General features: G+C 45.7%; 1 protein-coding gene across 1 annotated transcript in view; it reads left to right on the forward strand.

Annotated features, from left to right (window-relative positions):
• Positions 1–25,079, forward strand: part of LOC147433125 (SMAD/FHA domain-containing protein) — a 102,599-nt gene extending 77,520 nt beyond the window's left edge. The window contains exon 5 of the mRNA XM_086492808.1: positions 24,766–25,079. Within this exon, the coding sequence (XP_086348934.1) occupies positions 24,766–24,821 (56 nt within the window). The 3' untranslated portion in view covers positions 24,822–25,079. The remainder of the gene's footprint in view (positions 1–24,765) is intronic.
• The last annotated feature ends 2,608 nt before the right edge of the window (positions 25,080–27,687 follow it).

A 27,687-nucleotide genomic window follows, 5' to 3' on the forward strand; every position in this document is an offset into this window, starting at 1 on the left:
GGCATAGTCCCATTGCGTCAGTCCATTGCATTCGCATTGTACACCTTTGTGTAGACTACTCTCGCCGACGAGAGTGGGGCCTTCGGAGGAGGGTTTTACAACCTCTCGGTGTCGTATCTCTTCTCTCTCCTTCTCTCAGTCTCATTCACTTGCACGCACAATATCCACTCACTTTTTTCGTGATCATAGCACTCTCCCTTAGACGGAAAGCTCTCTCTTTCCCTAAGATCTAAAAGGAACCTTGAGCAATAAAGATCACTAATCTTGAGAAAATACAACATTCATTCCGCTGCACCTAACAAGATCACAATCAAAAATTGCTTTCCGATCCTCCGGATTGATGACATTCTTGATAAGGTACATGGTGCAAGCATCTTTAGTCGCATAAACTTAGAGAGTGGGTATCATGAGATACACAACTCCTGTTGCCACACCACTCTTTGACTTTATGAAATTTTGGTCATGAGATACACAAGTCCTAAAGATGTTCATAGGATTGCTTGCCGCACCACTTTTTGACTTTATGAAATTTTGGTCATGCCTTAGGGCTTAACACCACATTCAATTGAATGATGGATCGTATCTTCAATCCATATCGAGCCTTTATGGAAGTATTTTTCAATGACATATTAATCTTCTCTCAATCAGAAGAGGAACTTGGATATAGTGTTTCAAGAACTGCGTAAGCATGAGTTTTATATCAATGCAAAGAAAAGTGAGTTCTTTCTCATGGAGATTCACTACTTAGGCGGTATATCTCTTACAATATGGTGAGCATGGATCCAATAAAAACCCAAGTTGTACAAGATTGACCAACTCCCACCAAAAGGGGCACCGTAGTTTGGGGCCAGTGCTCTTTCGGGGTGAACTCCGCCGCTCCGTGTCTCCTATGCACTGTTTCTCTTTCAGCTCAATTGTTTTGAAGCATCTAAAATTTGTTGCATTTGTTCTTTTCCATTGGCACATGGTGCTCTCCCATTAGAGTGGTATCAATGTCAATGATAAGAACAGACTGAACAAACTTTAGACGCTTTAAAACAAATAAATGGAAAGAGATGCACGGCACATGAGACAGGTGTAAGAAATGAAGAGCAAAATAGGATCTTGTAGCAGGGAGAGTAGAGAGAGATACGATGCAAAGTAGATTAATGGCAAATCAAAAAATTTAGATTAGCACTATTGCAAATTGATGGCATCATCCACCCATGTGCTCTCTAAGTAGGATCTTGTAGCAAGGAGAGTAGAGAGAGATACGATGCAAAGTAGATTAGTAGCAAATCAAAAAATTTAGATTAGCACTATTGCAAAGTGATGGCATCATTCACCCATGTGCTCTCTCGGTAGAGCATAGATGGCATATAGACAACTAGAACAAGTAGGCAAGAATACAAGGGTTTGGCTACTCGTCAATATGGATATACAATGGTTCATGGGGAAGACCACCTTATATAGATGTAAAGGAGCCTCTATGGGCTGCCCTCATTCATGAGAGAAAGAGCCGTCCATGCACCCATGTGTAGCCGTCCATGTGTACCCATGTCCACCTAGAAGTAGACTATCGGTCGTAGAATGCTGCCCATTGACTGGCCAAAGACCACCGACCACTAGCCATTGGCCAACCGTTTCCTGATCTCTTTTCGGCCACGGTCGGGTCAAGGTTGGGCTCCTGGATTTTCTTCGTACCCATTAGTTCTTGAGTGGATTGCCACATCAATAGTTTGTGACACTCTCCAAATGCAGGAGAAGTCCGGGTCCTTTGGATACAAATCCGGAAATGATTCTAGATCTTGGTGATATACAAAATTGATTGCATTCACCCCGAGCCGTCTGTAGCCCTATTCTTCCTTACAATCCTATGAAGGATCTGGAAATGAAACATAGACAAGAAGTCTAGCCATCTCATCTACTTCACACATAATTTTCAATGTGTAAGAAATACCGCAGCTCTTTGATGATTGGTTAGCCTATCAAAGGTAGCTTGGGATCTTCTTCCTCGTTACATCATGGAGTGGTATTGCTATGTCAGGAAAGCCTGGGATGAATCTTTGATAATATAAACACAATCCTAGAAAGCTACATACATCATGTATAGTAGTGGGAGTTGGCCAATCTTATAGAACTTGGATTTTTGTTGGGACCCATGCTCACCGTATTGTGAGAGACTATATGGCCATTGTCACAAACTGCTGACGTGTCAAAGTCCCGAAGAATGGAGCCAACTTGCAGATGCCGGCCGAGGGGCCTACCATCTTATGGGGACCCCGTCGGATGGGGCCCCAAGTGACTAAAGGAAATAAAGCAAGACCCACACACACACGAGAAATTGCATGCTTGCTGAGGACGTGGTAGATTTTCGAAAATTACGTTGGCTGAGGACGTGGCAGGCTGTACGGATTTCCGTAAATTAAGCTGGCAGCTTTTGGCATTGCTTTTGGGACCAGAAGCTTTTGGGTTTGAAGGCTTTTCATGTAAACTGCTTTTCATAGGGCAAGGGCCTTTAAATATGTGCTCAGGGCTCATTATCTGGTATGCTTCCTAGAGAAGGAGCCGGTACTGTGTCGATACAATATAAAGAAATACCGAAAGGGGTGCCAAGATTTGGGGCCAATACTCTCTGGGGTGGAATTCCGCCACTCCGTGTCGCGTGTCGTCTCTCTTTCTCTCTCAGTTCAATTGTTATTGAAGTGCTAAAAGTGTGTTCAGTCTGTTCTTTTCTATTGGCACGTGGTGCCCGTCTTGTGACAGCCATGAGAAAAACTCTTTTGTCTTAGCATTGATATGTTGCAACTCATGCTTGCACAGTCCTTAAAACACCCTATCCAAGTACCTCTTCTGATCGAGAGAAGATTAGTACGTCATTGAAGTACACTTCCGTAAAGGCTTGGAAGATATGATCGATTTTTTTCAAGATTCTCTTAAGCATTCATAATGGAAGGGTCTCTCTCTCTCTCTCTCTCACACACACACACACACAATTATTCACTTTGCACATTGATATTATATTTACGCATATGATAGTTTAACATATTGTTGAAGCTTCAATATTTAAAAAATGGTGTAAAAGGAAGTCTATTTAATTTTTAAGTAATTGCTTCCATAAGTAATTGTCTTTTAGCTTCAAGCTCAACAAAGGATTTCCAAAATATGATAAGTTGATTAGAAGTATCAAACCCCTAAAAGCACACTGTTATGTCCCGTTGGGTTACCAATCTATTGGTAATTTCTTGTAAGGGCTATTATCTATGAGAAATGGCCACACCCATCTCCATTTTTATTCCACACATAGTTTAGAAGCTTAAACATTGCCTTCACTCCCATCCTCAGAAAACGCTGGTTGATCTAGACTGAATCTGTAAAACGCTAGTGACTCCAGGCTGATCTGAAAATGTCTGCTGATCTACTGCGACTGGTGGGAGAACCAGCGAGGAAATGTTACCGGGTAAAGGTTGATGCGATGAGGCTATGGGCTGATCTGAAGCGCTGGTTTTGATGACTGAAAACGCTGACCTTGATGGCTGAAAATGCTGATGCTTGAGAGCAAAAACACCAGCGTGCTTCTAGAGAAAACGCTAGAGAGCTTGCTAGTCTATGCTCTATCTGTCTTCTGCCTTTCCATGCGCCTTGGGTTTGCTTATATACCTCCCAACAATTGGGTCGAGCAGTGCAATAACTGCCCCCACGATTTGGAAATGATAATAATATGTCACTTATAAATAAGATGACTTATAAGAGGTGGTTCCCACGCGCGGGTGGAAATTGCATTCATGCGGTGGAAAGTGCTCATGCTTGATACTGGATCATGATGCTAATGCTATGGGTTGTGCAATCAAAGGGTATGCAACTACTCCAAGTGCCTGCGCGTGCACGGCCCGCGTAAAGGCTCACAAGGTTGCTAGAACACTTCCTAGGCTACCTAATCGCTAGACCAACAACTCTTGGGAAAGAACTCTTTGCTGGTCCACTCTCCTGCGTGGGTCTCGCGATCCTTGAACTTCAAGAAAGTCTGCAATGCTTGCTTCTTTGGGCCGCTCCGAAAGCGACATAGGATAATCTGCTGCGGCTCCAATGCCCTAACTTCATCTACGATCTCGGATCCTCCTCCTTCAAGAATCTCTACTGAGAAATATCCCTGAAATCACTTCAAACACAAAACCATAAACATATCCGTTCCTTGTCGAAAGACTGAAAAAGGACTATTCTTCCTAAATGACTGTGCATGAAATGCAGATGAACAAAGTGACGAACTGCCAAACCGCTCACCAAACACATGTCAAAAGTGTGATCTAATCTTGACTTTTGGACCTAAAGCTATCAACTGTGGCAAATCACAACGGAAATGCCAATGCTTGATGGACAATTGTGCTCCTGCTTTTTCTGTGGCTGTGTCATGCCAAGGAATAAACATGCAAAACCGGCCGACAAAACGGTCAATTGTGAAACATTGTGAATTCCTTGAAAGAAAACTTTCTTTATTTTCGAGAGGGTCTGCTCATTCATGAGTGAATCATGTGCATCGTGCAATACGGCATGCCTATGAGAAGGCAACACATAAAGACGGTGACGAAAATACAAGACCGTCACGAATGAGAAACTCGAACGATGTATACATCATGCGAACACAAAATACTTATTGAACGGGTTCTTTGGACCTCGACTCGAGACCCAAGATCGGTCCTGCGTATAACCAGCATGTACAACGTAGAGGGCGGTACTAATTTAATTACCTGTTAACTTTACATAGAGCATTGTGAAGAAAAGAGAACACAGTTGCGTCCAATGACTAGAATGTCAGTGCGCACATGAGACCAACACCCTGTAGGCCCCAAAAGTTGGCGTCCCTTTCGGTATTTCTTTATTCAATTAGCGGTTGACGATCCGTACGCTTAGACCAAACTCTCACAAAGCTGTCCAAACCTGGCGAGGGCGGAAAACGCAGGTTCCTTACCTGATTTCAGCAGCACAACGGCGCAAAAACCCCTGTAGGTCAAAAACACCTGTCTAGGATGGATTTCCTCGCAATTTGGGAGCTTTCTGGTGAGCTGTAACAGAATTTCAGCGTGCTGTAATTCTTTGTTTTTCTGTTGTCGGGTGCCCAAAACCCTGTACACGCATCCCAAGGCTCTCACGGAGCTCCCTTGGTGTTCCCTTGCAGTTTAGATGTGAAACCCTAAACCTGCAGAAAAACACAGCAGGTTGTAGATCGTCTTTAGCGGAGCGAACACGTCTATGCGTGTCCCAAGGGCTCCCGCAAGCAATGGGACAGTTCCCCTGTGAATTGGACGAGTTTTCACGCGAGAAAACTCTCCAAACTTGCAATCTTCCGCGATTGAGTTGTGCGTACCTGTGGGGGATTAGCAGTTAGCTAATCAAGTTCAAGTTCAGAAGGCTCTTGCCTTGGCAAACACGCATAAATCCCCAGAGGTGTACATATTCATCTGAGTAGCCCAACTAGTGGGGCATTACCATATGTGCCAAAGGGGGGAGAGAGATGCACGAGAGCAAATCATTGCGCTACATGAGACAGAGGAAAAAACAAGCTTTTCATTAAAGCTCTCAACCTGCACCCACTACTCACACACACACACACTGTAGGTCACTTAATGAACCAAAAATCAGCCCCAACCTCAAAATGGGCGGCCCCTCTTGCTGAGGTGTCCTGTAGATGCTCTTCTTTTGCCAATGACACACCCTACCCTTGAAATACTGCAAACGACCTTGCTTGCATGCCAATTATACATGCGGATATCTCTTGATATCACATATATTCTATGATGGGATCCAAGATATACATGCTTCCGGAAATGTAGTGTTTGACAATCAAACAATCCCACCACCTTGGCTACCACACATATATCAAGCATAAGAGTCTTCTAGTGTACTCTCAAGCACAAACTTCTCTAGCTAAATTCTGTATGGAAAGAGTAGATACAATTGCTTAACTACTCTCTTGAGCATCATGAACCGTGCTCTTGCCTTGCTTCAAAAAGGCTAGAGCACTTGCTACATCAAGTCACTGTGGAAGGCTTCAAGATACAATTGCAATAGCTGAGGTGAATCGACCAATTCAGACTCTTCCATCCGTTTGGCATCCAACGGTGGTGGATAGTTCTTGAACTTCACCAAAGAGCGTCTTGCAACCTTTCCTCTTAACCTTTCTTTCTTTATGTGCCAATATCTGTTCAAGAAAAAGAATCTCATCCAATTCTTCCACTTCGGGCTGTTCCTTATCAAGCATATTCTCTGGCACATCACCAACAAAAGGTGTTAGAAGACTGACACGAAAAGCCTTATGTATTTTCCAGCCTTCTGGTAGCTTCAACCTGTAAGCTACATCGTTGATCTTTTTTGAAATGTGAAAAGGATCATAATATCGCATACTGAGCTTAGGAAACAAACATTCCTTGCCTTTCCTTTTCCTTAACCAAGCCTTTTCAAAGCGCAAAAGCACCCAATCACTTTGTCTTCCTCTTTGTTTCATCCATATCTTGCACATACTCGTCTGCATCAAATATCTTGTCCTTAGTTTGCAAAATAGGCGGGACTTTCTTCCCTCCTTCCACTATCTCAAATGGTGCTTTACCTATTTACGTATGCACAGTGTTATTGTAAGCATATTCAACCTATGGGAGATGGTGTTCCCAAGTTGCCTTGTGCTCTGACACATAACATTTGAGCAGATCCAGGACAATAGAATTTACCTCTTCTGACTGTCCATCAGTTTGCGGACGAACGAAGAAGAGAACTTTAGCGTAGTGCCCATGTTCTCAAACAATGCCTTCGAGAAAAGACTCGTCATACGTGGATCCCTGTCATTGACAATTGACTGAGGCATCCTGTGATACTTAAAGACATTGCTCATGAATACCTTTGCCATGTGTTTTGGCTTTATGTTCTTCCTAACAGGAATGAAATGGGCCTGCTTACTGAACCTACAAATGATAGTCCAAATCCCATCATTGCCTGTTTGCGTTCTTGGAAGATCAAAGATAAAGTCCATCGCTATGCTTTCCCATGGCCTATGAGGGATCGGCAATGGCTGCAACAATCCCGATTGCTTTTGCCTGTCAAATTTGTTCTTTTGGCAAACTAAGCATAATCTCACAAATGTGTCAACATCTTGACGCAAAGCTGGCAAATAGAAGAATGCCTCAACCCCTTTCACTGTTGCATCAATTCCACGATGCCTAGCATAAGGTGGAGCATGACTTTTCATCAAAATCTTTGGCCGTAACTGTTTAGTAACACAACTTTCCATGCATCATGAGAAAGTCATTCTTAAGCATATAGTGCTCATGATGTTGCTCATCAACAAGCTGGCCATAGATCCTTGCAAAATCTTAATCTTTAGCATATTGTGTCTTCATTTCGTCTAGTTCACAATGGTACGGAATTGACACTGTTGGAATTTGGGGCTTTCGTGACAACGCATCAGCCACCACGTTCTTTTTCCCTTGCACATGCACAATCTAAAAATGGAACATTGGCAAGATGTTTGCCCATCGCATGTGTTTCTCAGACAACTTCGTTTGTGTGAGAAAATATCGCAAGGTTTGATGATCTGATGATCTGTTTGGACAACAAAATCAGCCCCTAGCAGATAGTGTTTCCAACTAGTGAGAGCACGAATTACTGCCAGCATTCTTTCTCATTAACTTGCAAGTTCCTTTCGGCCTTCAAAAGAATTATGCTCCCATATGCGACTACTCAACCATTCTCCATTAGAACAGCACCAAGACTATGGCCACATGCATCGGACTGAACCACAAAAAGTTTCGAAAGATCTGGCAGAATGATTACCGGATCTGAAATCAGCTTTTCTTTTGAGTGTTTGAAGGCTAAAATTTCCTTGGCTGTCCACTTGAAAGTAACTGCTTTCCCTTGCAATGCATGGAGTGGAGAAGCAATCTCAATGAAATTTTGGACGAACCTCCTGTAGTAGGAACATAAGCCTAGAAAGCTTCGAATGTCATGTACGGACTTCAAGTCTGGCCATGACCTAATTGCTTCCACTTTGGCAGTGTACCCCCATCCTTTGAAACAATGTGCCCAAGGAAGTGAATCTCTTCCAAAAAGAATTCACTCTTCTTCGCATTAATGAGTAGCCTGTTCTTACGTAACTCATTGAAAACTGCGGTCAAGTGATCCCTATGCTCCTCTTCGGACTTTGAGTAGACAATCATGTCATCAAAGAAGGTACCCACGAAGTTTCTATGTGGTCTAAAAATTCTGCCCATCATTCTATTAAACGTGGCAGGAGCATTTGTGAGACCAAATGGCATGACAAGAAACTCATAGAGACCAAATGTTGCCTTGAACGCAGTCTTATGGGCATCTTTTGACCTAATGCGTATCTGATGGTACCCACTCTTTAGGTCTATCCTTGTAAACAATTACGCTCCCTCAAGCTGATAAAAAATGTGATCTATCCTCGGTATGGAAAACCTGTTCATGATGGTATTTTTATTCAAGGTGCGATAGTCAATGCACATGCGCCATGAACCATCCTTCTGCACTAGGAGTACAGGCGAACAAAAAGGGGATGAACTGGGTTGAATCAGCCCCTTCTCTAAAAGCTTGTCGACCTGACTGATAATCTCTTTGTGCTAGGCTGCACTAACCCTGTATGGTGGTCTATTCGGTGGACTAGAACCTGGCACAAGATCTATGGTATGATCCTCAAGTCTCTCAGGAGCTAACTCCCTTGGCAAAGAGTTCGGAAAACAATCACTGAAACCACTCGAAAAAGTTGACCTGTCTTTATCTAAGGTAGACAAATTAGATACAACTTCAGTTACTTCTTTTGCAAAGATCAAGTACGTAGAAAGATGATTCTTTATTACAGATGAAATAGCAGAAGCAGAAACAATTGGAACAGACCAGCCTTTAAGCTTTACATCAAGGACATGAGTCTGTCCTCTGTGTGCAAGGGTAATCTTTTTGCTGTAAGTATCCACCATAGCATGCAACCTGTAACACCATGGGATACCCAATTACACATCACAGCCCTCAAGTGGCATAATAGCAAATTCTTCCGCGTCCACATCTTTGAATGTGCAAACGAAGCTTCCCCAAAATGGGAGTAACAGGCCCTGAATGACTTGGGCATGCCAAACCTGCTTTCCTTGTCATACCCATCTCCTCTGCACGAATACCCAACTTTGATGAAATTTGCACAGGCTCCTGGATCAAAGAAAACCAGCATTGTGTGGTCTCTAACTTTGCCCCAAGCTCTGCATCGTTTCGTGGCATCTATGTTTGTCTGGTCTCTAACTTTACCCCAAGCTCTGCACAGTTTCGTGGCATCTATGTTTGGCTGGTCCCAACCAAATCTGGGACAAGTCTTGCGCTCGGCTTTGGCTTCTTCCCTTTATGGTCCGACTTGTCATCCTTATCCTGTGACTTCTTTTGTGGGCATTCATTTGCAAAATGTCCTTCCTCTTCACGAATGTAGCATTTCTTGGCCTCCCTAAGAGCTTTCCTTTCTTCAAAGATTTTGCTAGAAAAATGCCTTTTTTGTCCTTGTCCTCGTCTCGAAGAAGATTTAGACTGCTTCTTGGACGTATCAGCTTCTTCAGTGGAGGGCTTTTTTGTAAGAGGCGCAAAAGGCTTTGCTGCAACATTGCCCTTGGCTAAAAATTGTTTGCCCTGGGACCCTTTCTTGTGGCTATTAAATCCATCGAAATCTCCCTTCGATAGATTACTGGCCACTCTTGCATTCTCAATCAATTGGAACATTTTGATGACAATAGTCTTTGTGCAATAGTCCTTGATTTTCTTGGGCAATTCGCAACAGTACTTGTCAATCTATTCTAACAATGACACAAACCTGTAAGAGGTGATTGGCAACAGTGTGTCCCAAAAGTGTTTATTATCCTCTTTCATTCAACTCGTGCCATTCTGTCATCACGTTCTCTTCAAAAGTGTTTGTCAGCCATGCAGGCGCAAAAAGCTGTTTGAATTGGACCCATGTTGTTGGAGCTTGACGTTGGTTCAACAATGCGGTCCACCATTGAAGCACAATCCCTTTCAAGAAAGTGGCAACCTTGCATATCTTCAAAGATTCTGTGAAGTTTCCTCCATCATAAGCTGCATCGAATTGCTGTATGAAGATCAAAGCCTTCAGTTGATCCTCAGTTCCCCTAAAAATATCAAACTTCACTCCCTGTCCACCTTCCTTGTAATCCTTAGGTTGACTCAAAGGAGTCACATTGTCATAAACAGGTGCCCGCAAAAGTGGTGCTCCACGATTGTCCATTCCAACACTCACATCGCCTGTTTTACCTATTATATCTGCATTTTGGGCGTATGGTTTCGAAAAACAAGCCATACCAAATTGTGTCCCAGGCACTCTAAATTGACCATAGGCACTTTGAAAACCTGGTTGGACACTCATGTTCACGTACATACGGTTACCCATGCCTGTTTGCATTGTCCCGAACACATTCCCTGGCATATAACCTGTGGAATGTCCAGCCATAGCTTGAAACACTGAACCACCTCCAAATTAACCAGGATAAGTAATAGGTAATGGAAGGGTCTGACGCATAGCTTGTTCATCACTCCCTTGATCATTCACGAACGGTTCTTGTCCAGCTAAAGCAAGTTGCTTTGGATCATTGGACACCACTAGTTGCTCAACCAGATGGGCTTTCCCTTGAGCATCACGAGTCCTCTGCGCATTGGAAATCTCCTTTTCCTACAACGGCTTAGTCATGCCCTGTGTAGGAGATTGAAAACCTTGTGTCTGAGCTTGAAATTCTTGTGTAGGAGCCTGTAAGAACTCTAGCATCCTTGGGTTGCTAGCCAACCGCTGAAACATGTCCATGCAGCAACGCAGTTGAGCTCTAAACAACCTGTCCTCGTCTTGAAGAGTTGAAGGAACTTTCTCTATGCCATGTGAGGAAGATCCCTCTTCAGGTACTTGGTCTCTCTTCTCTGCCATAACGACAAGCTCTGTGTTGCTTTCACCCACAACAATCCACGCTGCACTTTTAAGAAAAGTGACTATCCCGTCGATGGAACCATATAACCGGCATGTACAACGTAGAGGGCGGTACTAATTCAATTACCTGTTAACTTTACACAGAGCACTGTGAAGAAAAGAGAACACAGTTGCGTTCAACGACTAGAATGTCGCTGCACACGAGATCAACACCGTGTAGGCCCCAAAAGTTGGCGCCCGCCCCTTTCGGTATTTCTTTATTCAATTAACAGTTGACGATCCGTACACTTAGACCAAACTCTCACAAAGCTGTCCAAACCTGGTGAGGGCTGAAAACGCAGGTTTCTGACCTGATTTCCGCAGCACAACGGCGTAAAAATCCCTGTAGGTAAAAAACACCTGTCTAGGACGGATTCCCTCGCAATTTGGTGAGCTTTAACAGAATTTCAGGGTGCTGTAATTCTCTGTTTTTCTGTTGTTGGGTGCCCAAAACCTTGTACACGTATCCCACGGCTCTCACAGAGCTCCCCTGCAGTTTAGATGCGAAACCCTAAATTTGCAGAAAAACGCAGCAGGCTGTAATTCTCTGTTTCGGATCGTTTTTAGCGGAGCGAATGCGCCTATGCATGTCCCAAGGGCTCCCGCACGTAATGGGACAGTTCCCCCATGAATTGAACAAGTTTTCACGCGAGAAAACTCTCCAAGCTCGCAATCTTCCATGCTGAACTGTGCGTACCTATGGGGGATTAGCAGTTAGCTAATCCGGTTCCTGGTTAGAAGGCTCTTGCCTTGGCAAACGCGCATAAACCCCCAGAACTGTACATATTCATCTAAGTATCCCAACTAGCGGGGCATTACCATATGTGCCAAAGGGGAGAGAGAAAGCAAGCTTTCCATTACAGCTATCAACCTGCACCCACTACTCACACACACACACTGTAGGTCACTTAAACCCCTCTTGCTGAGGTGTAATGCTCAAGGGTTTCGGGAAAACAAGTAAAGATAAAATAAAGAAAAAATATGTAATACATATTTAGAGAAGGCAACAGGAAAAATACACCTCTTGGTGACACTGCGTGACTGATCATACTTGCAATGAGGTTAGCTGTACTAGAAACACAATCATCCAAACCACCAAATTGCTCACAAGATTGGACCATCTAGCTTGACGATCACCCCAAGGTGTACTTGGTATAGACTAGAGCAACATGAAGGCTTGATGATCTTGACGAACAATCACATCTCTATCATGCAAACAATGCTTGTCGTGCTTCAGAGAAGAAATGACAGCAAGAGAGTTCTTTTCATGCAATGACTCATGCTTTTCTAGACTATGGGTCTGTGTGCTGAGAGAGATTGTGATACTGTGTGTTTTATCCTCTTTCAAAACATGAGAGTGAGAGATTAATGGCAAAGAAGGAATTTTTGTGTCACAGCGAACCACAAGAGGTGCTCCTTCAAGTGTGAGAGCGAGAGTGTTTTCTTTCCAATCAATGCACGGCAGCCTCAGTAGCTACCAAGGCGGCCGGCATTCCCTCAGTTCGCGTTCTGGTTAGGGACACTCACACTCACCCGAAGGTCATTCTTCTGCCTGGGTCAGTGGGGGTTGGTTTAGACAGAGCATGGAGTATTCGGGCCTCCCGAACCAGTGCTTCATTTGTTGACATATGGGCCATCTTGCGAAGGCCTGTCAACGGAGGAGGCCTCGACCTACACCACAGACTCAACCCAAGCCTGCAAGGGCTGGCCAGCAGCCACAAGCAGAGACATAGAGCACACATGCAGAGCCACCCTCTGAGCCTGGGGCTTTAGCGGAGGAGGGATGGCAGTAGGTTCGTGGTCGACGACGGGAGGGGCCACAGCGACAGCCTGGCACTTAGAGTGGTCCTCAAGTGCCTACCCAACAGCAGTGGGTTCCCATGGGGAACCGTTTCGGTCCTCTTGAGCAGGATGAGGTCCCTGCTCCAGCCCGCACCTCAACTTCATCCTCGACAGCCCCTCCTCCTCATCATCCCCCCCCCCCCGCCTCTTCCCCTCTACCTCTGCCGCTCCCCCCCGCCCCTCTTCTCCGCCTCTTCCCCCTGCTCCTACATCCCCCCCTCCCGCTCCAGTTCCACAGTCGACCCAGGGGACAGGGCCATCTCCGACTGCTAGGAGATCTCTTTGTAGCGCCTTTGCCACGAGTCGCTTGGCGAGAGAGGGACAGGCTTTCTTGTGACCCCCTCTACAGGTACAGACGTCTCCCTTTGCAACAGTCCCTCGTGGTCTGACGAGCTTCGACATTCGGCGCCGATGGGACTTCTTTGACTACGACTTTACACGTTTTCTCGGCGACCCCTCAGCAAACCATGAGGCAGCCTGCTTCTGGGTTCATGTTCTATTCCTTGCAGCTAGGGGGATAGAGGCCTTGAACTCAACGGTTGGCTTCTCTTTTCCCCTTTGTGGCAGGGACCAGACTGAGTGGACTCTCGACTCAGTGTTGGAGTGGTTGCATACACAGGTCCTAGTGTTCTCTCACCACATGGGAGACCTAGGAATCACAGACATGCTTCAGACTTTGTGGCCATTGGCCAAGTTTGCGGTGACCCCTCCAGATACAGTAGGATGGAGACACGTTGTGGTTCACTTCTTTGCTAACACGCAGTGCTTGCCATGCTATGTACACATTCATGAGGACTCTTGGACAGAGGAGTTTGCTTTACGTACGGCTCGCTCTACTTGGGCTTGGGCCAAGCACTCGTTGCAGTCACGCGTATCTAGAGGACACTTGGATGCGGATTACTCCCCATCCAAGCCAGCCTCGAAGTAGCACGTTTAGCTGCTGCGGCAGCATCTGTTCTCTCTCGTGCCCCATGAGGATCGTCTCATGGACCGTGCAGGGACTTGGTGGGCCCCAATTTCAGCATCAGCGGGGCCGACTGCGTCAGGAGCTTCAGCGCTGCCTTGTGGGAGGAGAGATTGATCTCCTTATGCTACAGGAGCATCATCTGTGTGAGAGCCATATTAGACGTTGTGGTCAGCTCTTGCGTGGGCGATATGATACTTTTTGGTAAGCTGCTTTTGGACCTGGAGGCATCTAGGGTGGGGTATGTATAACTATTGCGGATTCTTTGCAGCAGGCCATTGTGGGTAGAGGGATTATTGTGCCAGGCAGGGTTCAGTGGATCACTATGCAGGTTTAGGGTTGCCTTGTGGGCTTCCTGAACATATGCGCCCAATGTGGCGAGTGCACGAGTAGAGTTTTGGTCACAGATTGTTGAGTCTCTGCCGCCGCAGGCAGAACATTGGTGCATAGGGGGTGACTTCAACATGTTGGAGGACCCTTCTGACAGGATTGGTGGTAGCCATGCTATTGTGCAGGGAGTTGAGGTGGCAGCTTGGGAGAGGTTTTGTATGACTCTGAGGGTCTTGGATGGGTGGCAGCACTCTAGTTTTGTGAGGCCCCCTGACAGCCTGGCCTTCTCTCGTTCAAACCGGAGAGTGGGAGGAGTGAATCTATCGCAGATAGATCTCTTCTACACTAGTGACCATTTCAGTGACTTGGGTGGGACAGTTGGCATTTTGGCAGGGACTTCCTTCTCGGACCATGCACCAATGATCCTCACAGCGGCAGACAGACAGAGGAGGGGGAGCACGATGCTATGCATCCCTGAGAGGGTCTTGCTGGACTCTGCACTCAGAGAGTGAGAAGAGGCTCTCTAGAGAGAGAGAGCTTGGACATGGAGGATTCTCCTGCTGACAGAGTGGCCTCAGGACTAGCTCAGATTAGTCGTTTCTTTCTCCAGGAGTCTTTGGCTCGCCTTGCTGCAGCGAGAGAGGAGGGGCAGCGTCTCAGACGGGGCGTTGCTTCCTTGAAGAGGATGCAGGAGCAGCATCCAGACAGTCCTTGGTTGGAGGAGCAGCTACAGCAGGCTCGCTAGGAGTTTGTAGCACAGAGGAGCAGTGCCATGAGTTTGCTTTCCATCGCCGACAGGCATCTCAGTGGACTCAGGTGGGTGACAGAGTGACTGGTGCTTTCTTCGAGGCAGTGGGACCTCGGCATACGCATGCCAAGGTCAATCAGTTGAGGAGGCCCGACGGGTTAGTTGCTTCTGAGCCAGAGGACATGCTTGCAGTTGCTACTGACTTTTACCATGAGTTACTATCTACAGAGCCTCAGTCAGAGCGTCAGGATGCATGCATGGAGCAGGTGTGGGCACAGATGCCTTGCCTTGTGACTGAGGAGATGCGTCAGAGGTTTGAGCTGCCTCTTAAGCTTGAGGAGTTGCACACGGCTCTTAGTGCACTCCCCTGTGGTAGCTGTCTAGGTGAGGATGGCTTGACTCCCAGTTTTTTCATGGAGTACTGGGACTTGCTTGGCCTAGATCTCTGTAGTGCTTTTCAGTACATCTTGCAAACAGGAGAGATGCCTGACAGCATGAGTGAGGGTCTGATCTACCTCATTCCCAAGGAGGGTGGCTCCTTGGATGAGATTCGACAGTGGCGCCCCATCACTATCCTCAACTCAGCCTACAAAATTCTTGCCAAGGCTCTGAGTTTGTGGATCCATCCACTTCTAGAGAGCCTTATACATGGGACTCAGACAGGTTTTGTCAAGGAGCGCAGTATCCTTGACAACATCTTTACTTTTTGGGAGGCTTCTACCCTTGCGCGGCTCCGTGGTGAGTATCTGGTGATTCTTCTTCTCGATTTTGAGAAGGCCTACAACAGAGTTGACTGGGACTTTCTAGAGGGCACTCTACGTAGGATGGGCTTCTCATATGCTTGGATCAGAGGGGTGTCAGCTTTGTGTAGACGGGCACTCAGTCAGGTACTTTTTTCAGGAGGTAGAGGTGATCGTTTCATGCTCACATGTTCGGTCAGACAGGGCTGCCCTCTTGCCCCCTTCCTCTTTCTGTTCTATGCTGAGGCGATGAGCAGGTTTTTGGTGTCGCTGCAGGTTGGTTTACGGGGCTTAGCACTCCCTAGTCGGGGAGATGAGCTACTGGTAGCTGAGTTTGATGATGACTCAGCCTTGTACTTGGATGGCCAGGAAGCCAACCTTCACAGGTGTGAGCAAGCTCTTGAGACCTTCTGTTGTGCATCTAGCGCACTAATCAACTGGAGAAAGACAATGGCTTTCTCGGTTGGTAGTGCTCCTGTGCCCGACTTGATGCCAGGCGAGGGTTTCAGGTGGATTCCCCCAGGGACTGCAGTTCGGTACTTGGGCTGTCAGGTTGGTTTGGACTTGTCTCTCGAGCAGCAAATTGCTCCCCTATCTATCAGGAGGAAGTTGTTACATTGGAGCTCCGCACGACTTTCTTTGGCTGGCAGAGTTGTATGGCCAACCAGGTGTTGTTGGCTACTATGTGGTACATCACTTCTTGTTGTATCTTCTCGAGTTCTTGTATCAACCAGGTAGAGCGGCTGATTAGGAATTTCCTTTGGTCAAGGCGAGACACTCTGACAGCCCGGGCCAAATTGGCTTGGCAAGTCATCATTCTTCCTTGTTCCTAGGGAGGGCTTGGGATCATAGACCCAGCACAGCAGAGCAGAGCCCTTCTTGGGAAGTTCATCGTCCGAGGTCTTTTTCCAGATGAGGAGCCATGGAAGGAGTTCTTGTTACAGCGGCTTTGTGCTAGGGTGCCTCAGGCAGGAGGCCCCTGGTAGCCTTCGACCAGATGGATCTTCACAGAGATGCATAGAGTTGGTCTGAGCAGGAGATTGGAGGATCGCTTCGTTGTGGGGTTGCTACGATCTTGGGAGCACTTGCGGCGACGCCTGGAGCAGCGTCAGCGTACTTGCACGGAGGAGCACCTGCCCCTTGTCTGGAACCCCATGGTTAGCACTCAGAGAGGTCACTTGGTTGGTAGTCAGCGTCATGTTTCCTGGGGTTCCATGGCAGCGGGTCCACCACGCTCTTTAGGTGATTGTTTACAGTTTTCAAGCTTGTCAGAGGAGCTACAGGGCTTTCAGCTACAAGGCATGAGAGGGGTGCAGAGCATGTGCCAGCACATCTCAGAGGTAGTACCAGCTGAGTGGCTCACCCCTCTCGAGTCAGCAGTGCCCAGATGGATGGGAGCCTTCACGCGACTGGAGGTTCTCATCTCTGTTTAGGCTTGCTCAGAGACTGTTCCCTCCCTGTTTTTCGAGCTACAGGGTCAGAGACGCTTACAGCGAGTTGCAGTAGAGGCCCCGCAGGTGGTAGAATGCTGTTTTCAGAGGATCCGAGTGGTGGGCATCTGTGGGAGGACTTGTGCCATCGATCCTGACCAAGCTGCTCTTGCGACTGGACACTAGAGACTGTGGGCTTGGGAGTGCTGTCCACTGGCACGAGTACAATGGGATCTTGGAGAGTGGCTCTGGAGGGACCCCTTCTCTTCTACAGACCACCCAGGTGTCCCTTTCTTTGAGTACACTGTTCGACTGGGACGTCACATACGGGCAGCAGAGAGAGAGGCTCGCCCTCTGCAACACCTCATTGGCAGGAGGAGGGTCTCACAGTTGAGTTCTTGGCAGCTTTTTGGGAGAGGTTGTGGGACTCCAGACTGCCGAGGCGAGTCACTTTGTTTCAGTGGCTGGTTGCACACAGAGCTACAGCAGTTGGGAGCTGGCTGGTGCATAGTGGCCTCTCGTCCGCATGCACAACTTGTGACCATCTTGTGGAGAGTCAGCGTCACTGTCTTTGGGACTGTCCCTTGGCACAGCAGGTGTGGCTTCGTGTTCTTTGGCTGATGCCCGCTCTCTCCACGGCTCGGCAATACACTTGGGGGGCAATTGCTTGGTCCACTCTCACGGGCCCGGCACTTCAATTTGAGCTATCATCCACTAGCAGGATGATAGTGATGCAGGGGGGGCGACCTACACTCTAGCCTGCCATAGAGCTTACTCCACAGGAGTGGTGCAGTGAGAGAGAGAGGTGTGTTGGGAGCTCATCAGTGGCCTGACACTCTGGTTCACTTGGCGGGCCCGTTGCTTCCGCATCTTTGAGGCTCGCCCTGTACCACCAGCAGAGACTGTTCGGGATCTTTGGCTTGAGCTGGTTCATATTCTCAGAGACAGTTCGAGAGACTCCAGGGCATCTCCGACCGTATGCGGGAGTGCAGAGAGGCTTTTCTTCGACTTTAGCGTCCTGGGCCATTTTTCACCATGGTCCAAGGTGTGCTCCGATGGCACTACCGTCCACCTGTGTGGCTCTTCCCTCCTCCCATCCCGTGATCTAGCCTCATTGTACATATGCTGTTTTTTCATTGGGAGAGTCTCCCCAGCATGATTGTTGTAGTCCTCTCTTGTAGAGGAGGTTGTAGCGCTATGGGCAGTTTCATTAAGTAATAGAAGGATCTTTTTCTCGGAAAAAAAAAACCACTTGATGCCAAAAATCAAATTACACCTTTGAGAGGAGAAACCACAAATTTATGACGAAAACCGACATTTTGAACTAACACTGTCACATAAGGACATTCATGCATGAAAGAAGAGTGCATGCCAAGAGAAAATCGAGAGATCACAATAGGGTTTATGGGGAGAGCTTCTAGATGTGTGCTCTTTACAAGAGAGTCACTAATCACATCATGCATACTACCAGAATCAAACAAGATCACAATGCGTTGACCATGCACATGACCATGACACTGCATGAGAGATTCATCGATATGATCAAGAGAATCTTGGGACACATTAGTTTTCTCACAGATTGCATTATTAGACGATGTGGATTCTGTGGGTTCATTAGGTGTGTTGTAACAAACTTGGAGACGCCAAGTCTAGATTCTACTGCGACACAAAAGAGATTCACTTCAAAACAGTTCCCAAAAGACGACACGGCCCAGCGTAGTTCCGTGTGAAGAGGTATTGGCCCCAAAGACTGGTGCACCTTTCGGTATTTCTTTTTATATTAATCTCTGTCCAGATGCTCTGAGTAATGAGGCCCAAAAGACCTATTTATTGTTACAAGGGTTGCCCCAAAAGCAGAGCCCCAAAGTTTAACTCAAAAGGTTATTAAACTCAAAAGCTTTGCTCCAAAATCTCCAACTCAAAATTAAAGCATATTGCCCAAAAACTGGCCAGCGTAATTTCCTGAAGCGGAGCGTCCGTACTACTGTCTGTACGGCCTGCCACGTCAGCATGTCAGTGCGTTCTGCGGGATTCCCTACGCTGTTACCATGTCAGCATGTAATCCATTGACAAAGGAGCGGAGTGACTCCCCTCTTGTGCAAACCCACTGCACTAGATTCATCCATGTTGAAATCGGGGTTCTATCGGAGTAGACTATGCCAAACTGAATGCTTCAAGGTAAAGTTCCAAATCTAGGGAGTATTTGCTAGGTCCTCCTCCTCCATCCACTTCGCATCCAATGTAGGATAGTTCTTGAACTTAACCAAGAACCTCTTTAATCAAATGATGATATCTGCTTTTCAAATCAATCCTGCTTAAACAAGAGGATCCTTGTAATTGGTCAAGAATATCATCGATCCTTGAAATCGGAAATCTGTTCTTGATGTTGATTTTATTGAGAGCTCTGTAATCAATGCACATTCTCCAAGATCTGTCTTTCTTTAAAATCAACAACACCGGAGAGCAGTAGCGTGAAGTACTCGGCTGGATAAGACCCTTTTCCAGAAGGTCTTTCACTTGGTTCATAATCTCTTCATTCTAGGCTTGGCTAACACGGTAAGGTGGCCGGTTCGGTGGTGTGCTTCCAGGTAGCCGATCAATGGTATGATCCTCAGGTCGATATGGAGGCAACTCGCCTGGCAGACCCTCAAAGAAGCAATCGGCATGAGTGTGGAGAAAATCTTAGCGTTCTCTATCAAGTTCAGACATGTTCGTTCTGTGTTCATCATTTAACTCTTTCAAGTAGATTGAGTAAACAAAGATATCGGATTTTATTAATTTGGAAATGGCCGAAGCCGATACAATAGGGACAGACTCGCCCTTCAGTTTTACATCAAGTACAACTTTTCGACCCTTTTTATTTGTCAACGTTGCTTTTTTTGCCCGATAATCGACCACGGCGTTGTTCTTATGGTACCAAGGGACTCCTAGGAGGACGTCACAACCTTCCAAGGGCATTACGTAAAAGTCTTCGTACCCCAAATACCCCTGACAATGCAACTGTCACAAACTGTTGACGTGTCAAAGCCTAAAGAATGGAGCCAACTTGCAGATGTTGGCCGAGGGGCCTAAACCCTAAGAAGAACAAGGAAATAAAAGAAATTGCGTAGCTGCTAATGATGTGGCAGATTTTCAGAAATTATGTTGGTTGATGATGTGGCAGGCTGTACGGATTTCCGCGTTTTGCGTTGGCAGCTTTTTGGCTTTGCTTTTGGACCAAACGCTTTTGAGTTTGAAGGCTTTTTACTGTAAACTGCTTTTGGGGCCTAGGGCCTTCAAATATGAGGTTAGGACTCATTCTCTGGCATGCTTCTTGGAGAAGGTGCAGAGTCTGGAGTATTGGCTTGTACTGTGTTGATGCAATATAAAGAAATACTGAAAGGGGCGCCAAGGTTTGGGGCCAATACTAGTGGGTGGAATTCCGCCACCGCGTGTTGCGTGTCGCCTCTCTCTTTCAGTTCAGTTGTTAATGAAGTGCTAAAAGTCTGTTCAGTCTGTTCTTTTCTATTGGCACGTGGTGCCCGTATTGTGACAGTGGTATCAAAGCATCAGGCGTGTGCTTTTCTAAAAGCATACCGGTCCTACAAAAGAGCAGACAGAGCTATTGGAATTTTATTTGAGGTATCTTCGGCCTCCGACACCGGACTTATCAGCCACTCCCACCCTTACTTTATCGCGCATCGGGCGCGCTCCCGTGTTCATCGTTGTGTCATACACGGCATAAGCCATAAAGAACCCAAGACCTAGAATTCATGGCTTCAGCAAAATATTTGCAGTTTCTGCTCAACGAACTTCACGACATTCTTTCGCGGAATCCTCAGCAGAATCTTCCGATGTTGCAAAGTTTTCAACAATTTTTGAACATGTTACCTCCTTCGATGCCCCAAGGTGGTACCTCCTCCTCCGACATCAAAAAGTACGAGAGCTTCCAACCGGCAACCTTCTCAGCCGTCTGTTTCGATCGGGGGAGTTTTTAGGAATATGGTGCAGCCATCTGACCCTGATCCAGTGCAACCGCCTTTGCCACCGCTATTGCCCCCACCTCCACCACCACCATCGCCACCTGGCTACAATGGTTGGAGCCCATATGGATACCCTTATTATCCATACCCGGGATATGCGCCTAACCAACCCAAAGATTTCAAAGATAGCGGCACGACAGTCAAAGTTTTTCACTTTTTCCGAGGTGAAAGATCGCAAGAAAGCATTGCAGTTCCTACAGCAATTCGACAACATCTATGCTTTAAGGAACTATACAGAAGAATCCAAGATTTCTCGAGCAGCGGGATTTCTTAAAGATAATGCTATGCAATGATGGAGTTCAATCGCAACACAACCGCATGCTCCAAGGACCTGGCAAGCTTTCAAGACAGTTTTTGCACGTAGTTACATGACTTCTACGTTTGAAGTCCGGATTTTGGCAGAGGGCCAACTTGAAAATGCTTGCCACCGAAACCATGGACGAATATAACCAAAGGTTTCTCAACGTGTACCTTCCGGTGTCCTTTAGATCTGTTCCCTTGGAAGCCCAATGCGAGCGATACCCTGTGCTGGTGGTTGGTCTCTTGGCTCCCTCGATCCAAAGAAATCTGTGATTTGTCTCTGCGGATGTTGTACTCCATGTCTCCCCAACAGACTGTCTCTATGTCGGTGTAGCTCAAGTAGATATAAGCCAAGGCATCTCTGGTCCTGATACCTCATGACTCTATCCAGGGGTCCAAAACCCTCCCTGAATAAGCAATGGAAGCACCCTCGTATCTCATAATACACAGTGCAGTGGCATATGTAGTGTAGCTCTGTCTCTGGCTCTCTGCCGCATAGTTGACATATCCTAGACTCTGGTGGTATCCCTCTGAATCTACCCGTCTCAATCTCCAGTTGGTGTGAGGATGTGCGAATCTGACCAATAGCACATCGCAGACCATGAGATAAATGAGTGTCCATGTAGTTCGGACGAGTCACAAACCCATCCCCTAAAAGTTGGAGAAGGTGCTCTTTGTAGAAAGCCATCTTCGTGCCCAACTCCTGTATCGGCTCTACCCGTGTCCTCCTGGTGTCCAACTGTAAAAGAGAGAGAGAGAGAGAGAGAGAGAGAGAGAGAGAGAGAGAGAGAGAGAGAGAAATGAAGTGAAATGAAATGTTATATTAACATCAAAATGGCCAAAATGACCTATGAGACCAAATTGTTACAAAATTGTGAATCTGATACCATGTCTAGGTACAAAAAGACTAGAACAAAAATACTACTACTACTCGAATCCATCTTCATCTGCACTCTGGATGTCTCAAGAGTATGGCTCGAATCCTTTGCTGTAGTCTCCGTCTGTGCTGTGTAGCCCCTCTCCTCAATCGTGGCCGTCTGGATCTCTGTAGCTCCAGTGCTCGGTCGATGAGAGTGCCGGTAGTGGTCGAATGAGTGTGGGCTGAGCTCTGCAGTGATGGCTGCTCCTCTGGCTGTCCCATATCTAGTGAAAAGAAATCTGTAATTCGTCTCTGGGACTGTCTCTCTCTAGCTCTCCCCAGTAAAGTGTCTCTATATCTATGTAACTCAAGTAGATACAGCCCAAGACATCTCTGATCCTCATAACTCATGACCCTAGAGAAAGGACCGAAACCCTCTCTGAGTAAGCAGTGGAAACAGCCCCGAATCTCATAGTACACTGTGCAATGACATACGTAATGTAGCTCTGTCTCTGGCTCTAGCTGGCATAAGCGGCATATCATGTTGTTTGCTGGTATCCCTCTGAATCTACCAGTCTCAATCTCCAACTGATGTGAGGATGTGCGTATCTGACCAATGGCATACCGTAAACCATGAGACATATGTGTATCCATGTAGCTGGGTCGAATCACAAACCCATCTCCTGTGAGGTGGAGAAGATGCTCTCTATAGAAAGCCATCTTCGTGTCCAACTCCTGTGGCGGCTCTATCCATGTCCTTCTGGTATCCAGCTGGATCAAGTCCTGACGAATGAGTCTAGTAATCTCCACCCGTGTAAGAGACATCGAGGGTGCCTGAAGAGAGTACTGGAAAGGGGGCAGCCTGTCCATGGTGGAGAGAGAGAGAGAGAGAGAGAGAGAGAGAGAGAGAGAGAGAAGAGACGACACTAGCTAGGGTCCCAAACCCCCCTCCAAAGGTCCCCCTCTCTATTGCTAGAGAGGTATTTGCTTTCTTTAGATTGCACAAAGTCTGGTACAATGCTTCTAGATCCTGTGGTACTTGATGACGATGGTGTCAACGATGACGATGATGATTGTGACGCTGACGACAATGGTGTCGTCATCAAGGTCGGGATCTGTGAGTCTAATGGCTGAAATCTAAAAACTCTAGGCTTGCTGATAGGATCCGAATCATGCAGCGAGGCTAAGGGCTGTCCCCGAGGGTATCATGTACGGCTAGGAATTGCAAAAATGCTGACTGTTAGGGCTGAAAACAGAAAACGCTGGCTGATCTAGACTGAATCTGCAAAACAGTAGCGACTCCAGGCTGACCTGAAACCGTTTGCTGATCTACTGCGACTGGTGGGAGAACCGGCGAGGATCTGCTACCGGGTAAGGGTTGATGCGATGAGGCTATGGGCTGATCTGAAGCTCTGGTCTTGATGGCTGAAAATGCTAGAGAGCCTGCTGGTCTGTGATCTGTCTGTCCTCTGCCCTTTCCATGTGCCCTGGGTCTGCTTATATACCTTCGAGCAACTGGGTCGAGCAGTGCAATAACAGCCCCCATGATTTGGAAATGCTAATAATAAGTCACTTATTAATAAGATGACTTATAAGAGGTGGTTCCCACTCTCGGTCGGAAATTGGATTCATGCGGTGGAAGGTGCTCATGCTTGGTACTGGATCATGATGCTAATGCTATGGGTTGTGCAATCAGAGGGTATGCAGCTACAGTGCCTGGACATACACGGCCCGTGTACAGGCTCACAAGGTTGCTAGTACACTTCCTAGGCTACCTAAACCCTTGAAGTAGGAACAGCTTGTCCACATGCACATAGGGTTAGATGTGCACGTGACACTTCTTGTGGCCCAAGTGCTAGGTTGGTTTAACCGATGTCCTGATGTCTTACATTGACTAATACTTCGTTAGCCATTAGTTCAAAAGTATATAAGATATTCATATGTGGATTTTGATGCATGCATAAACAATTTGGGCTTGCCATAGTAGGAAGAGAGATGCGTGTTTAATGAGTTTGAAAACTCATGAAAGATATATATTAGGCTCTCTCACGCTCATTGTAATTTTCCAATATTGCTACGATACACCTTCACGTTTTGTGATTATGCAAACTTTTACAAATTTGCGAAAGCTTGTGAAACTCACGATCTTCTCATGTAAACCTCACATTAAGAAAAACCTATGTTTTTCAAGGAAAGGGAGAAGCAGAAATTTTTGCTTTGGCACTGTAATGCAAGAGATACTTACTGGCACACGGAGCAGCATACAAGTGGAGAGGACCTAAGAAGAGGGTTCATCATCCTACCACTAGAATAAAGCATTTGCTCCAATGTAGCATTGCAGACCATCTCTTTCATGTGAGGAGCTAGAACAAGTTTTTTTAGTTTGTTAATAATTGGTGGATTTGTTTCTCTTTTCCTCTTGCTCTCAAGCGGCATTTTGTAATTTGTAAACTTCATAATTTAGGTACATTTTTCCTTTTCCTCTTGCTCTCAATCGGCATTTTGTAATTTCACCATCAACAAAGAAGCTCATCTTCTATTTGTTACAGGGGATGATCACTTGGCTGCATTCAAGTTCGCTAAGGTGGAGGAAAGCACAGCTTGACAAGATTACTTCCAAGAAGATTGTACCAAGGAAAGAACAAGTCCTTCAGATTCTTGAAATCCATTGTACCTCTAGTACAGAAGCTAATATCTTATTCATTTGTTCCAAATGGAGCTGATTTTGGTAACATTCCAATTGACGGGTCCCTTTCGAACTTTGTCGAAATTGTATTTTTGTGATTAGTCCTGACTTTTTGTGTGTAAAGAGCTGATCTTTGTTTGGACCCCTTTGTTTAGTGGCAATATTCGTTTCTCGTCATCCGATGTACCAAGAAACATTTCATGTGTTGTCGTTTCGTCTTTTCGAAGCGTTTTGGAAGATGCCAGACGAAACACACATCCAGTGTACCAAGAAACATTTCGTGTGTTTTGTCGTTTTGTCTTTTCGAGGTGTTTTGTTTGGAAATGCCAAGACGAAACACAATACAAAACACACATGTTTCTAGAGGTTATAAGAAAGCTCATGTTTAGGAGTCTAGTAGGTGGATACATCCTATTTACATGGTCAGACAAGTGGTAAAATATATGTTGCACACCATACATACACTATATGATGAATTTCGAACTCTGAAAACTATACCTTTTTTCTTGAACCCGAGAATCGCATTTCGTTTCGAGTCTGTTTCAAAATGTTTCAATGTGACACTATCGTCGTCAGCACCCCTTTCATTGTACAAATTCACCTCTTTGTTGTCTATCATCTGCTCAACAGACACAGCTAAGTGCATTGGGTGAGATGCCATTGTGCAACACGTGGCCATTCGCACGCTGGTTTGATATTCAGAAAAAAAAACTGTTTGTTCTTTACACACTCACTCATCCACCTTAACCACCAGGTTACAGCCCTGTTGGCTCCCATCTGTATGTTGACACAAATTGATGTGCAAAAAGTATTTAGCAAGTGTAGTGCATCACTTTGCATGGTATAAAAAATGATGTGCAAAAGGTACTTTGCATATGTGTAGTGACCATTTGAGGTATCAATTGATACCTTCACATTAAACTTGTGGTGAGTGGGCTCATAAGAGCCCTCAATGTGACAAGCTGGGTCCAAAAATTGGGCATTGCTTCTAGATGGACGGATTTGGCATATGACTGCTAACTCGTTTGGAAACTCATGATGAAAGTATTAACCCATTTTACATTGTGAATGCTTTATATGCATCCTTCTTTTATTCTTAACCTTTTGAAATCATGAACTTTTTACTCTCTGCCTTCATGAAATAGGCTCACATCTTACATGTATGATCCCCCCCCCCCCCCCCCCCCCCCCCCTCTCTCGCATGGATCAGGGCAGCTGATGTGCTTTCAAGTTCCATAGTGCCATCAGCACTCCACACCTAACCTAGTTTATTTAATCTACATACTTATTGCTAAACCACTTCTTGTGATCTTTGACACTTTTAGATCAACATACCTGCCCTTCCATCAAGTGCCTCTTTAGTGTCAGTTTTTGTTCCATTATGAAGTGTAGTTTGTGATTGATTTTGGCTATGGCTTGTGATGATTGTGACTCGCATAATGAATAGGTCTACAATAATTCTAGCATCCTACAACATTGTTGTTATCCTTCGCCAACATCTATCTAAACGTCTAAAGCTCACTCTTATGTATTTCATGTTTTCTTCCTCTTTGGTGACATGCCCCATTTGACATTAGTCGATTTTGGTTATCATGTCGATATCCACATGTTCTCTATGGAGCTCATCTTTGAGATCCCCTCTAGCCTCTTATAGAATCGAATAGAAAAGACATGTATGCTTCAAATACTTTAGTGTATTGCATCCTAGCAAGTTTATTTCCTTTGTAATCATTTTTTAGCGCTTGCGTAGGACACGTGTTTAGTACATAAGTGGCACACATGATGGCCTCGCCAAAAAGAGTGTGGCAAAGCTTGACTTTTGGCTATACATTCTGCTGTTTTCGTAAGTGACATTTTCTTCCTTTCAGCAACACCATTTTGTTGAGGCATATAAGGCACTATACATTGGTGTTTTATCCCACAACTAGCCAAAAATGCATTAAATTCATGAGACATATACTCCCCCTCTCGATCGAAATGGAGGGTGCCCATAGTACGTTTCGAGACATTTTTAGCCATAGTCAGAAATTGTTTGAAGCACATAAATACTTCGGATTTCGCTTTAAGCGGAAATACCCATGCATGCTTGGAGTAATCATCAATGAAAGTCACGAAGTAAAGGTAATTGCCCAAGGACGGAGTTTGCTTGGATCCACAAACATCACTATGCACAAGCTGCAACCTGCATGTGGGCCTAACTGAACCATCCTTTGGAAACTTAGAATATTTTATCTTACCCGAAATATAGCTTTCACAGACGTGTTTGACAGGTGCTTCAAGAGGTGGCAAAGAAGCAACTATATCAGATTTCTGCAAACGCAATAAATTGGCAAAATTCAGATGATCAAAACGTGCATGTCAAAGTTTTGCGTTTGAAATGGCCTTTAAATTCAAAACAGCATTTCCAAAATTTTGTCCACACTTGTCATATAAAGTGAGCTTATACAACCCATGTTAAAAAATGCCAAATGCAACAATTTCATCATCAAAACTGAGATCATGTACTATACATATGTCATCCACAAATTTGACTACAAGACCAAGTCTAGCAAGTAGAGATACAGACAAAAGATTCTTCTTGATCCCAAGTACATAAAGGGCATCAACAAGTGTGAAAGAACTGCCATTTGTAGCAGTAAGCACAATCTTTCCAACTCCTTGAACTCGATAAGAGGCATTGTTGGCACAAGTGACTGAATTCTCGTGAGGGACAGACTCAAGAGAGGTGAAGAAATCATGATGTGAGGTAATGTGCGCTGTAGCACCACTATCAAAATACCACACA

The sequence above is a fragment of the Adiantum capillus-veneris genome, chromosome 20 (assembly GCF_014529385.1).
Source record: "Adiantum capillus-veneris isolate H3 chromosome 20, ASM1452938v2, whole genome shotgun sequence".
NCBI classification, from domain to species: Eukaryota; Viridiplantae; Streptophyta; class Polypodiopsida; order Polypodiales; family Pteridaceae; genus Adiantum; species Adiantum capillus-veneris.